The following is a 15,042-nucleotide window of genomic DNA, read 5'->3' as shown; positions in this document are numbered from 1 at the left end:
TTATATAACATAGCCCATATGTGGGGAGTATACTCCATTAACAAGGCTGGTTAGTCAACGGATTTCATACAAGACGCAATAGCTGCTGCTCGTTCTTGATTATAATGGCAAACTTAGGATTTGAGTCACGGTTTTACTGAATTGAAGGTTTATCACTGTTTGGTTTTTGTTCCTAGTGGTCTGGGAGTGTGATGATTGTTCTGGGGATGTGGGAGAGATTTCCTGCATTGACAATATTAAAAGACCGTTTTGTATTTGGCCGTTTTCATCATGTAATGGACCCTCTTGGCTTTCCTTTATGTTGTATAGTGTTTTCACATCTCAAGGGCTTAACTCTGATGTTGCATTCCTTCAAGAAACACATCTTGGTGTTGGAGATTATCTAAAGCATGGGTTGGCCCTGCAACATTAATGGCAGAGCTAGGGGGATGGCAATTTTGAATAACAAAAGGGATATACTTCCCCCTCTTAAATCCTGGTGAACGTTATACAATAGTTAGTGGCATACTTTTGCAAACCCTTTGGTGAATATCTATGCTTCTACTTGATACGGTGCACAATTTATCACATCGCTTCTATCTTCCCTTCCTAACAGACACCCACCATCTTATCTTCAGAGGGGATCTAAACTATGTTTTTGGATCGCTCAGGTCCAAACACTGTTGTCCTCTCCGACGTTTCCAAGGCACTTTCTACATTTATGACTAAATTGGGTTGTTTGGACCCTTGCCGTTTCCTCCACCTGGTCATAAGGGGCTTTTCCTACTTCGCTCATGTCCACCCCGTTTACTCATACATTGACTATTTTTTTTGGACAGAGCTCTTCTCCCCCCCCCCCCCCCCCCCCCCCCTGTTAAAACTGCCGAGTATTCTGTCATCGTTGTATCACTCTATGTAACCCACTGCACTGACCTGACTAATGTTCAAAGCTAATGGTCAGCCTCCATGGAGATTTGACACAAGCCTAATATCTGGCAAGGATTTATGTAAATCTATATCTAAAAGTATAGATGTTTTTATTAAAACAAACAAATCTGAATCCATCACCCGATCAGTATTATGGGAGACCCTCAAAATGGTTCTCCAGAGAAATGTAATTTCTTACAATTTTCAAAGACAATTGAAACAAGAATTGGCGGTTCAATTTTAGATGTAGACGGTCAATATTCCATTTTTACTACCCGAGTTATATTCACAGGTTAAAGCTCCAGACTCAACTTGACCAACTTTCCACAAATAAAGCTGTGCACAGTACAACATTACAATGTTCAAGGGGGACTTTAGAACATAGAACAGTACAGCACAGAACAGGCCCTTCGGCTCTCGATGTTGTGCCGAGCCATGATCACCCTACCCCCCTTAACCTTACTTTTTAGGACACTACGGGCAATTTAGCATGGCCAATCCACCTAGCCCGCACATCTTTGGACTGTGGGAGGAAACCGGAGCACCCGGAGGAAACCCACGCACACACGGGGAGGAAGTGCAGACTCCACACAGACAGTGACCCAGCCGGGAATCGAACCTGGGACCCTGGAGCTGTGAAGCATTTATGCTAACCACCATGCTACCGTGCTGCCATTTATATGAATATGGGGACAAATCTGGCCTCCTACTTGCCCACCAGCTCAAGCGCTAGTCTGCTTCTGTTTACCTACCAGATCTACAACTCCTCCCATAATCTTACTACTGACCCCTCTGATGTTAATTTGACCTTCGCTTCCTTTTATCGTAACCTCTATAAATCTGATCTCCTGACTGAGAGCATGGCAACTGCTGACTTCCTAAATAATTTGAACATCCCATCTGTAGATGTAGACAGGAACAGAGACTTAGATGACCCTTTGTGCCTGGAAGAAATAACAAACTGCATTATGCTGATGCAGTGGTAAGGTCCCAGGCCCTGACGGTTTCCCTATTGACTTTTACAAAAGGTTCTCCACTCAACTTGCACCCTTATTGCTAGATATGATGTGGAGATGCCGGTGTTGGACTGGGGTGGGCACAAACACAGGTACCCTGAAGAATGTGGCTCATATCGGCCTATCTCTCTTTTAAACCCAGACGTAAAGCTGTTAGCTAAGGTGCAGCTTGGAGCCACGTCTCCTGATAAAACATCTGATGATCAAACTGGCTTTGTAAAGGGACGCTAACTATCCTCAAACGTACATAGACTTCTTGACATTATACTTTCCCCAACTGCCTACTGTCCCTGAAGTTGTTGTATCGCTGGATGCGGAAAAGACTTTTGACTGGATGGAGTGGAATTATCTGTTTGCAATTTTGGGTAAATTTGGTTTTGGTCCAAAATTTACTTCATGAATTTGTCTTCTTTATACCTCCCCTACCACAGGTGAACACGCTAACTCCCCGCCTTCAGAGTACTTCCCCATGCCCAGTGGAACCTGCCCTCTGTCCCAGTTGCTCTTTGCCCGAGTGATAAAATTGTCAATAGCTGGCCACACTATTAAAGGGTATCTTTCCAGCTGCTGTGGAGCACTGTGACCGTATATGCTGCTGAACATTCTGCCCAGTTTCTTTTCCGGTCTCCCTATTTTGTTATGGTAATTATTTTTTTGTTATGGTCAACAAGCAGAAAACAACATTTATCTGGGCAGGCAGGCCTCCTTGAGTTCATAGAGTGATAATTCAAACAGGGAGATAGGTTGGTGGGCTGGCACTCCCAGTAACCATCCAAGCTTAAACTGGTGTTTTATGGAAGCCCACTCCCGTTGCTTATCCTCTCTTCCTGCCTTAATGTGTGCCCCAGTACTCTCTCCCCTTCTAAATACACGTCAAATTCTGTTATGCTTTCGACTTTAGAAAATGTGGAAACAATTTTGTCAGCATTTTAAACTTTCCACTCTGTTGCTATTTGGTCTTACTTGTTATAACCACTTATTCTTGCCCTCCATGCTTGACACAGCATTTGCCTTGTGAAGGGGAAGGGACTCAAATGCTTTACTGACCTGTTTGCGGAAGGTAATGTTGTCAGCTTTAGCGAGCATGTAGTCAAACCTATTTTACCCGAATCTAGTTTTTACCGCTACTTTCAAGCCCGTGTTTTATTTTAGCTCGCACTGTCCATCCTTCCCTCAACGTTCACTGTTGGAAGAGATTTTGGCATTGCCTCAAACCATAGTGGTTCTTTTTTTTAAAATTAGAACAGTACAGCACAGAACAGGCCCTTCGGCCCTCAATGTTGTGCCGAGCAATGATCACCCTACTCAAGCCCACGTATCCACCCTATACCAGTAACCCAACAACCCCCATTAACATTATTTTTTTTTTTAGGACACTAAGGGCAATTTAGCCTGGCCAATCCACCTAACCCGCACATCTTTGGACTGTGGGAGGAAACCGGAGCACCCGGAGGAAACCCAGGCACACACGGGGAGGACGTGCAGACTCCGCACAGACAGTGACCCAGCCGGGAATCGAACCTGGGACCCTGGAGCTGTGAAGCATTGATGCTAACCACCATGCTACCGTGCTGCCCATGGTTCTGTTTCAAGGTTGTACAATCTCATGATATCCTCTGGACCCTCCCCTTTCCATAAGGTAAGAAATGGTTGGGAAGCAGAACTTGGGCTCGACTGGTGGGAGAAGGCCCTTTTTAGGATCAACTCCACATCCTCCTGTGATCGGTTAAGATTAATTCAGTTTAAAGTTCTGCACAGAATTCACTTTACCAAGGCCAGAATTAGTACAATTTTCTCCAACTCAAGCAACATATGTGACAGGGGCTCACTCACCCCTGCAGACCAGGGGTCCTGCCTGAAGCATATTCTGGTCCTGCCTGAAGCTGGCCAGTTTTTGGTCATCCTTCTTTGACACTCTTTCCAATGTTCTAGATATTGACCCACAGCCTTGTCCTTTGATAGCCATAATCGAAGCATCATCTGCACTGGTCAGTTTCACCAAGATTAAGGCAGATGTAATTTCACCTGCTTCATTAATAGCCTGCAGGCAGATTTTTATTAACCTGCAAGTACCCAAGTGCCTCACCCTGGTTGGTAGACTTCATGTCTTTAATATATTTGGAGGAAGATCAGACTATGCCAAAAGAGGATCCACTGAGAAATTATTTTGTAGATGGCAACCATTTGTCTCTTTCGTTAAAGAGCTAATTCCTGTCGACTGTAAATGTTTCTGTATTTTTGTTTGTTTGTTGGTTTATTGGGGCGAGGGTTGTTTGGGGGGGGGGGGGGGGAGAGAGAGAAAAATTGCTTTGTGGTGCTGTATTGTATTTTGTTTACCTGGAGCTTTCCTCTTTTGGAAATCAAGAAAAAGACTTGGCAATAACAGATGTTGGTTGACATGATTTCCAGGATTTTCTATTTTTATTTATTTCTTTAATTTAGTGTACCAATTCATTTTTTATCCAATTAAGGGGCAATTTAGCGTGGGAAATCCATCTATCCTGCACATCTTTGGATTGTGGTGCGAAACCTGCGCAAACATGGGGAGAATGTGCAAACTCCACACGGACAGTGACCCAGAGCCGGGATCGAACCTGGGACCTCGGCAACGTGAGGCAGCAGTGCTAACCACTGCACAACTGTGCTGCCCAGATTTTCTATTTTTATGTCAAATTTTCAGCATCTCCAACGTCACTTTGGTCTTTGTTTCAAAACAGCCAATCCATATTTCTGTACAATACTTGAAGTTACTATTTTGGATAAATATTGACAAGCTATAAGTACTAGCTGAGATGCTGCAGCAACCGTAGATTATTCCAAATATATACCGACTTACTTTCACTTATTTCAATATATCAACACTAACCTGTCGCTCACAGTATGCTTTCATCAGTTTGCTGAGCGGTGTTTGCTTCTTTATCTTGAACTGTACGACTGAACCATCTTGTCCAGCCACTTTCAGGTTAATGTGGTCATTCCTGTGGTCATTCCCTTCACTTTTAACGTTTTCCTAAAATCAGGATAAAGAACACATTAAAGTCAGTACCCAGGACTACAAAAGACAAGCCACTCGACAAACTGCTCAAATACTAGCCATATATCAATATGTGGGAAAAGTCAAGTTTTCAAAAAGAAACATGGAACTATACGCTGGCCTTTGGACAAGTTCCTGTTCAATTTAAGTTTGATGCATTGCTTTAAATGTAATCTACCAATTGCCAGGTAGCTACTATCCAATTTCAGCAAAGCTGAAAAATAAAATTGGATCCTACATCACACCAGTTCCATACAGCAACTCAAAAGTCCAGAAAGGAACTCAGGCACATGGTGCACTTTTCCTAATGCACTTTGACCATTCACAATATCCAGACCTCAACAGAAAGAGTAGATTTAATTTCCAAAGTAATTAAGTGGGCAATTGATCCAATTTCATAAGTCATTGTTCTGGTTAAGAAAACGCATGCTATGTCTAGTCGCCTTTAACGATTCTGAAGGCTTGAACTGCTTGCACTCACAATACTTGTATCATGCAGCAGCTTTAGTGCAGCAAAACATGCCAAAGTGTTTCATAGGAGTATGGATCATACAATATTTGACCCGGAGCCACATAAGGGGATATTGGGACAGAAGACCAAAAACTTGGGTCAAAGAGGTAGATCTCAAGGAGCATCTTAAAGCAAGGTTAAGTAAAGCAGATGTTTAGGGAGGAGATTGCAGAGTTTAGGGCAGGCACAGTCACCAATAGTGGAAAGATTAAAATTGGGCTACACAAGAGACAAATTAGAGAAGTGCAGATAGGTCAGATGCTGTATGGCTGGAAGAGGTCACAAAGATTCAGAATTAGGCCATAGAGGGGCCTGAAAAACCAAGGTTCATGATTTTAAAATTTGCTGAATTGCTCAACCAAGAGCCACCGGAGGGCAGCGACCACAAAGGTGATGGATGAAAAAGATGATGCTAGCTAGGAAATGGGAGTTTGGGATGAGCTTAATTTTATACAGGGAGTAAGATGAGAGGCTGATAGGGAGTGTGCTGGATTAGTCATGACCAGAGGTAACATGGACGAGGGTTTTAGCAGATGAGCTGAGGCAGGAGTGGCGTTGGGCAATGTCACAACAATAGAAACTGGCAGTCTTAATGATGGGATAACTAAGTAGTCGGAATCTCATCTTGGACTCAAATACATTTGCAAACAGTATGGTTCAGCCTCGGATAGTTAGCAGGGAGAGATACGGCAATTAGACACAGTGAGTGAGGGGTCGAGAAGTGTTGGTGAGGTAGAGCTGGCTTGATGTCATTGACTGCCAGTGTGCAGATGAGAAACTGGGAGGTGGAGTCAAGAATAGACACTTGGCAGAAACCAGATGTAATGGTGCAGGACTGCTGTAGAAGACCCCATATAACAAGATTAAAATTACTGAGACCTCTGGAACCATATTGCTCCAAAAGTGCACATCGATAAACAAAGATGCAGATCTTCAATATCCTTTCTTTCCTTCTGAAGATCCACATGGAAAGATCCACACGGGATGCGCAGAAGTGTCAATAATGGATAAAAGTTTCAACCTGCAGAATCTGGGTGGAGAACAAAGTACACAATTCCATTTCTCATAAAACGAAAATACTGCAGATGCCCGGCTTTCTGAGTACTTCCAGCATTTTGAGTTTTAGTTTAATTTCTCATTACTAGCCTTCTGTTCCTTTTCATTGTTAGTTCCAGGGATATATCTTGTATATCACAGAAGCTCAAGCCTCAGTTTGGTAGCATTGCCAGTTTGTGCCCCCACCTTACCCCAACACTTATTTTCACCAGATTCGGGGGTCACTTATTCCAATTCGCTGCACCTCCAAAGCTCCACTGCCCACTTCTAGTCTCAAGTCCCCACAGTCATTATCTGCTACTGCTCTGGTTGTGTTGGCAACACGGACACATCTGTATTCTGCCAACATTCTTACAAGTGAAACCACAGACCAGCGAATCTGTTTTTCTGATGTTGATTGAGGGGTAGGTATTGGCCAGGACACTGCGTTTAACATCCCTGCTCTTCTTCAAAAACAATGCCGCGGGCTCTTTTACATCATCCACCCAAGCAGGCCGATGGGACCTCAGCTGAAAGTCTCAACTGACGGTCAGTACCTCCAACAGTACAGTGCTCCCCCCCCACTGTTGATTTGGTTAGGCGTGGCCTTGATGTCGAATAATAAATTTTCAACATGTTCAAAGCTCCAGACTTGTCCCATGCTATCTCTACAACCTCCTCAGGCCCCAGATCTGCAAATGGATTTTTTTACATTCCTCGTCCACTCCCCCACCGCCAACACTCCACTACTGGTTGCAGAGCCTTCAGACCTTCCACTTGGAAGTTTCTCCTCAAATGTCATCATGATATCCAAGACCAACCGTTATACTAAAATCTTTTCTGCTCAGTGGCCTTGGATTATTATTTTCTCTATACTGTAGGCACCATATAAATGCAAGTTCTGTTTTTGACAGGGTTTGGAATATTACCCAATTTAACTGCTCCCCTTTTGGCAATTGTCAAGTACATATGAAAGGCGATCTTAGCTGCTGTTGCTGCCAAGCAGCTTTGATTTGGAATCTCAGCAGAATCAGTACCTTTTCCTCCATTTGCCTGCATACAGAAACAAAGTCTGACACCATTACTCATGCAAGTGAAAACATTTCCATTCCCCAATGGAACACAAAATGGTTTTACTTTTGCTTTCTTAGAGGGGGAAATAAAAGTACAGAGGTCTATTTTAAATAGAACTTTGAAGGAATGCACTCAGGCCCAGTGCCACAAAACAAAAAAACAGCACAAGTGCCCCTTTAAGATCATAACACCATAAGACATAGGAGCAGAATTAGGCCATTCAACCCATTGAGTCTGCTCCACCATTCAATCATGGCTGATATGTTTCACATCCCCATTCTCCTGCATTCTCACCATAATTCCTGATCCCCTATTAATCAAGAACCTATCTATCTCTGTCTTAAAGACACTCAGTGATTTGACCTCCACATCCTTCTGCAGCAATGAATTCCACAGATTCACCATCCTCGGTCTGAAGAAATTCCTCCTCATCTCTGTTTTAAATGATCGGCCCTTCAGTCTGAGGCTGTGTCCTCGGCTTCTAGCTTCTCCTACTGGTGGAAACATCCTCTCCACGTCCACTATCAAGGCCTCTCAGTATATGTTTCAATAAGATCCCTCATTATCCTTCTAAACTTCATTGAGTAAAGACCCAGAGTCCTCAACCGCTCCTTATATTACAAGTCCTTCATTCCAGGGATCATTCTCCTCTAGACTCTTTCCAAGGCCAGCACATCTTTCCTTAGATACAGGGCCCAAAACTGCTCACAATATACTAAATAGGAATTGACCAGAGCCTGATACAGCCTCTCAACAGTACATCCTTGCTCTTGTATTCTAGCCCTCTTGAAAAGAATGCTAACATTGCATGTGCCTTCCTAACTGCCAACTAAACCTCCATGTTAACCTTAAAAGAACCCTGGAGAGAATCCTGAACTAGGACTTTTTGGACGAGAGAAAATTCTTACCAACAGCTGAAGTCAGGCTAACTGGCCTATAAATCCCAGTCTTCTCTGCCTTCCTTTCTTAAACAGGGATGTGATATTAGCCATTTCCAGTCCTCTGGTATGCTCCCTGACTCCGGTGGTTCCTGAAAGATCACCACCAATGCCTCCATAATCTCCTCAGCTATCTCCTTCAGAACCCTGGGGTGTAGTCCATCCGGTCTGGGCGATTAATCTACTTAAGACCTTTCAGTTTCCCCAGCACCTCCTCCTTAGTGATGGCCACTACAGTCACCAGTCACCTCTAATCCCTGACTCTCTTGAAGTTCTGGTGTGCCACTGGTGTCTTCCACCATGAAGACTGATGCAAATAACCATTCAGTTCCTCTGCCATTTCTTTGTTACCTATTACTACGTCTGCAGCCTCATTTTCCAGTGATCAATTATCCATGCTTGCCCCTCTCACTTTTATATATTGAAAAAATCTTTTGCAATCTTCTTTTAAATTACGAGTTAGCTTTCATTGATATTTCATCTTCGACCCCCTATTTGCTTTTTTAGTTGTCCTCTGCTTGCTTTTAAAGGCTTCCCAACAATCCTCACCACACTGTATGCCTTTTCTTTTGCTTTATGCTGTCCTTGACTTCCCTCGTCAGCCATGGTTGCTTTGTCTTCCCCACAGCATGTTTCCTCCTCCTTGGGATAAATTTCTGTTGTGCCTCCCAAATAACCTCAAAACCCTCCCATCATTGCTGTTCCATTGTCTTCCCTGCTAGGCTCCCCTTCCAATCAACTCAGTCAGCTCCTCGCTCATATCTTTGTAGTAACTTTTATTCAATTGTAAAACCGTTACATCGGATTCCAGCTTCTCCCTCTCAAACAGCAGGGTGAATTCTATCATATTGTGGTCACTGTTCCCTAAGGGTTCCTTCACCTTAAGTCTCCTATCAGATCTGCCTCATTACACATCAAATCCAGAATTGCCTGTTCCTTAGTGGACTCTACCACCACAAGCTGCTCCAATAAAACTATTGCATAGACATTTCACACATTATTTCCGTAGAATTTACGGTGGAGGCCATTCGGCCCATTGAATTTGCACCGGCCCTTGGAAAGAGCACCCGCCTAATCCCACACCTCCACCCTATCCCTGTAACCCCATCTATCCTTTTGGGACACTAAGGATAATTTAGCATGGCCAATCTACCTAACCTGCACATCTTAGGACTGTGGGAGGAAACCGGAGCACCCGGAGAAACCCACGCAGACATGGGGAGAATGTGCAGACTCAGTAGTGACCCAAGCCGGGAATCAAACTTGGGACCCTGGAGCTGTGAAGCAACTGTGCTAACCACTGGGCGACCATGCTCCCAACCTGATTTTCCCAGTCCACCTGAATAGTGAAGACCCCCATGATTACTGTTATATAACCAAACTAATAAAGCAACAAGAACACAGAGGTAACGTGGTCAATTAAATGGCAGGTGCCTGGATGACAATGTCATGCTATAGAAGGATTATTTTATAAAACAGGGCTTTAAATCTAGTTGAAACAATGTAATGGCATCTGTAAGAATTACCATTCAGGCCAACAATCTCAAAAAGGTAGAAATATCCACAAGTGCATGATGATTGAGGGAATTAAAATTCACATTTGGAGTCCACTGTAAAATGCTTCAATAACCATGTTGATGAAGATTATGAGCAGCTCACTAAAAGAGCTTCAGTATAATGCAATAGATTAAGCACCAGGCCTATACTTTTGGCAGCAATTTATGATAATTTATGCTGAAATCATATGCTTTGAGGCAAAATAAGGAATCTAGGCTGCAGTATTTGTACAACAACCCCCTGCTGCATGATACAATTCACACCGTCCAGCATAAACTATGCTGAAGTTTTATGCTTTGAGGCAAAAAAAAATAGGAATCTAGACTGTTGAATTTGTACAATTCTATCCAACCACCCCCTCCGGCCAACGGTAACACTAGACACTGTTGGCCTGTATTATGGACAAGCAGAACTTAAACGTTGGAACAAACAACAGTGTTGTATTTTGGATGGTTTAAGAGATGCAGAATCAAGGCCAGATATATTGAAAATATGAATGGTGGCAACACTGTGGTGCAGTGATTAGCACTGCTGCCTCACGGCATCGACACCCCAGGTTTAATCCCAGCTCTGGATCACTGTCTGTGTGGAGTTTTCACATTCTCTCCGTGTTTGCGTGGGTTTCGCTCCCACAACCCAAAGATGTGCAGGGTGGATTGGCACACTAAATTGCCCCTTAATTGGAAAAAATGAATTGGGTACTCTAAATTTTAAAAAACGAAAATACGAACAGGTGTTTCAAAAGCAATATTGCAGAGGTAAAACAATGAGTTTTAAAAAAATATAATCTTTATCTTTACATCAATACTGCAATGAAGCTACTGTGAAATGCCTCTAGTCACTACATTCCGGCGCCTGTTCGGGGACACTGAGGGAGAATTCAGAATGTCCAAATGACCTCATAGCATGCCTTTTTGGTACTTGTGGGAGGAAACCAGAGCACCTGGAGGAAACCCACGCAGACACAAACTTCACACACACGCAACAAAGTCCGGAATTGAACCCATTTCCCTGGTACTGTTCTATTCAAGAATGTTTTGGGAGATCTATATTTGACACACATGCAGGACAAGTGATCCTAGATTTCTTAAATTCAAAAAGATTGAATGCTGGATATCCAATGTAACAAAATGCTGGCAGAACGTAGCAGGCCAGGTGGCATGTGAAGAACAAAACAATATTTCAGGTCAATGCGCCCTTTTCTGGATAATCACTGTCCACCAGAACTCTGTTGCTTGCTCCACAGATGCTCCTAGACCTACTGAGTGCTTCCAGCAAGTTTATGTTTATCCTAAGTGCTCTTCAAACACTTGTTCTGTCATTAAGTCTGGAACTTTTAGTGCAGCATAGTGGTTAACACCATGGCTTCACAGCACCAGGATCCTGGGTTCGATTCTCAGCGTGCTTCACCATCTGTGCGGAGTCTGCACGGTCTGCGTGGGTTTCCTCCAGGTGCTCTGGTTTCCTCCCACAAGTACCAAAAGGCGTGCTATGAGGTCATTTGGACATTCTGAATTCTCCGTGTCCCCGAACAGGCGCCAGAATGTAGTGACTAGGGGCTTTTCACAGTAGCTTCATTGCAGTGTTAATGTAAAGATAAAGATTATATTGGTGCTGCAGTTTCCTTCCACAGTCCAAAGATATGCAGATTAGGTGGACTGGCCATGATCAATGTGTGCAGGGTTGAGGGGATAGGGTGGTGGTGGGGCTTAGGTAATAATAATCACTTATTGTCACAAGTAAGCTTCAATGAAATTACTGCGAAAAGCTCCTAGTCGCCACATTCCGGCACCTGTTCAGGGAGGCTCTTTTGGAGGGTTGGCACAGAATTGACAGGCCGAAAGACCCTTCTGTATTGCAGGGATTCTATGAAAGTAATTTCAAAAACCAGCTAACTACAGTATCAGACTAATTCGAACATTATCCACCATGCACAATTTTTAAAATCATCACCGGAATGCAGGAAAGGATGTGTTGATGGTGAAGAATGTGAAAACATTACAAATGTGGGCTGTGACAGGAGAGGCATAAAGTTACACTCAAATCATTTAAAATCCATAAAAGGGCATTTAATCCAGGTGAAAAAATCCCATTTAAAAAAAACTACCTTCTGCATAACAAAGCTGTTCTTAAAAAAATAAGGAATCATGTATGCACGCCTCCCCACAAACAATACGTTGGACTGTCTAGATACAAGGATTTAAAGGTAGCTGCGATTTATTTAATGCAGATTTCACACAGTAAAACAGTTCGTTCTTCCAGGTGAGGATGAGCCTTGGACTATGACAAAAACATAGAGAATGGTGGACAGCGGGTCTGACAGCTTCTGAGGAGGGAGTCATCCAGGGTCTGGGTGACCCTTGGGCAGAGAAAGGACATGTTTATTGTGCATTGAGCAGCCGGCCTTCCATCGCCAACCTGGAGCAGGAATTAAATCTGCTCCCATTAGGCTCTTGTTCTGAGGGGGAAACAACTGCATCTTGGCGGCGAATAACAGCTTTCTCAATCGTAGTGAAATCCAGATCGCAAACCCAGACGGAAGCTAAAACCAGGCAGGAATGTGCGCAACAAAGATTAGACATTCCGCAGAGGTATTATCAGCGAGCGGGCAGCTTTACCCCCCAGCGGGGCAGCCCTCTCAGCGGGCGGGCCGCAACTCGAGGCCGGGGACTGAGCCGCGCTGCTCGGGCCTTGGCGGCGGATTTTACTGCAGCGACTTCAGGAGACCACCCCCGCCCCGGGCATTGCAGAGCAGTTAAGCCCCGCTCCTCCCCCCCCCTTCAACAACCCGGGGCCGGGCCGGGGGGGTGATCCGAGGCCTCAGGATGCGCCCGACCCCCGGGTGTAGGCCTCGGATTCCCCGAGCGGCTCTGGCCCGGGGGGGGGGGGGGAGGAGGGTGACCCGCGAGCTCTCCAACCCCCGCCGCCAGATACACCCCGCGGCCGGCGCTCACCCCCTTGGCTTTATCCTCGGCCATTTCGCGGCTGCGGTCGGACTCCGGGCTTTTCAATGGCGGCCTGGCCTCTTCGCTTCCGCTCCTTGTCTCGCGGCCTCCCCTCGTGTCCGCCGCGCGCGCGCGCGCTCCCGGCCGAGCTCGCCCATTGGCCCTCCGCCCCGTCACGTGCTTGACAACCCCACAAAGGATCACGTGGCCGGCGTGGCCGCGTTCGTCCCGCCCCCTGCGCGCCGAGGGGGGGGGGCGGGGCCACGTGCTCCCAGCCGCCCGCTCGCCCCGCCCCACAGCCTCCGATCACGTGCTCCGGTCCTCTTCTCTCTGTCCCCCCCGTAACCCAGGACCAGGTGATTCTCAGGTTGCCAACCCTCCAGGATTGCCCTGGAGTCTCCAGCAATTGGAGGTCAATCACAAATGGGGAATAAATGTTTTTTTTTACCTTTCACTAGATATAGAAATATTGAGAAATTAATTATAATAATCTTTATTATTGACACAAGTAGGCTTTACACTTTGATGTTTATTGTCACATGTACCGAAGTACAGTGAAAAGTATTTTTCTGCGGCCGAGGGAATATACAGTTTAATGAAGTCACACGATGACAACCCAAGGAATACATTTAACTGAAGTTGGCAACCTGCCCTGACTCCCATATCAGCTCCAGCCCGGGGTTACGTGTTTCCAGGCACCCTCATCACATGCCCATTCTTTGATGCTTCACGCTATCTTGGGACAGATTCCCCTGTTGGGGGGGGGGGGGGGGGGGGGGAGACTGAGTTTTCCCAGTCTCACCAGATGGGAGCAAAAAAAGCCCCATGGCAAGTTTCTGGGCCCACATGCTTAAAACAATAATAAAGAATAGTAACATTAATATAGTGATGTGGAGATGCCGGCGTTGGACTGGGGTGAGCACAGTAAGAAGTCTTACAACACCAGGTTAAAGTCCAACAGGTTTGTTTCGAACCACTTGCTTTCGGAGCACTGCTCCTTCCTCAGGTGAATGAAGAGGTGGGTTCCAGAAACAGGGCAGCACGGTAGTACAGTGGTTAGCATAGTTGCTTCACAGCTCCAGGGTCCCAGGTTCGATTCCCGGCTTGGGTCACTGTCTGTGTGGAGTCTGCACATTCTCCCCGTGTCTGCGTGGGTTTCCTCCGGGTGCTCCGGTTTCCTCCCACAAGTCCCGAAAGACATGCGGTTACATGAATTGGCTATGCTAAATTGCCCTTAGTGTCCAAAAAAGGTTCGGTGGGGTTACGGGGATAGGTTGGAGGTGTAGGGCTAGAGTGGGGATGTGGGCTTAGGTAGGGTGCTCTTTCCAAGGGCCGGTGCAGACTTGATGGGCTGAATGGCCTACTTCTGCACTGCAAATTCTATGATTATATATAGACAAAGTCAAAGATGCAATACAATACTTTGAATGCAAGCCTTTGCAGGTAATTAAGTCTACAGGTCCAGACGGAGCAACTGGAGAGAGGGATAATCATAGGTTAAAGAGGTGTGAATTGTCTCAAGCTAGGACAGTTGGTAGGATTTTGCCCGCCCATGCCAGATGGTGGGGGGTGAATGTAATGCGACATGAATCCAAGGTCCCAGTTGAGGCTGTACTCATGTGTGCGGAACTTGGCTATAAGGTTCTGGTCGGCAACAAACCTGTTGGACTTTAACCTGGTGTTGCAAGACTTCTTATTATGTATGGTGCACAGTGACATACTTACATAATAATTACATTGTTCTTGAATATTGCTAAAAAGAGACATGTTGCTCAAGCTTTTCTTTTTGCACTCATCAGAAAAAATCGAAGAATGTCAAATTTCAAACAACCACAATTTATACAGTAAGAAGTCTTACAACACCAGGTTAAAGTCCAACTGGTTTGTTTCAAATCACTAGCTTTCAGAGCGTAGCTCCTTCCTCAGTTGAGGAAGGCTGAGGAAGGAGCAGTGCTCCGAAAGCTTGTGTTTGAAACAAACCTGTTGGACTTTAACCTGGTGTTGTAAGACGTCTTACTGTGCTCAC

At 45.1% G+C, this 15,042-nt stretch overlaps 1 protein-coding gene across 1 annotated transcript in view; it reads right to left on the bottom strand.

The window, feature by feature from the left end:
* Positions 1-13,181, bottom strand: part of LOC119978511 (small ubiquitin-related modifier 3-like) — a 29,873-nt gene extending 16,692 nt beyond the window's left edge. The window contains exons 1-2 of the mRNA XM_038820193.1: positions 13,026-13,181; positions 4,789-4,932 (exon numbers count right to left, since the gene is read on the bottom strand). Coding sequence (XP_038676121.1) covers positions 4,789-4,932; positions 13,026-13,049 — 168 coding nt within the window. The 5' untranslated portion in view covers positions 13,050-13,181. The remainder of the gene's footprint in view (positions 1-4,788; positions 4,933-13,025) is intronic.
* Positions 13,182-15,042: the final 1,861 nt, after the last annotated feature.

This window comes from Scyliorhinus canicula, chromosome 15 (assembly GCF_902713615.1).
Source record: "Scyliorhinus canicula chromosome 15, sScyCan1.1, whole genome shotgun sequence".
Lineage (NCBI taxonomy): Eukaryota > Metazoa > Chordata > Chondrichthyes > Carcharhiniformes > Scyliorhinidae > Scyliorhinus > Scyliorhinus canicula.
This window is presented reverse-complemented; position numbering and strand designations above follow the sequence as displayed.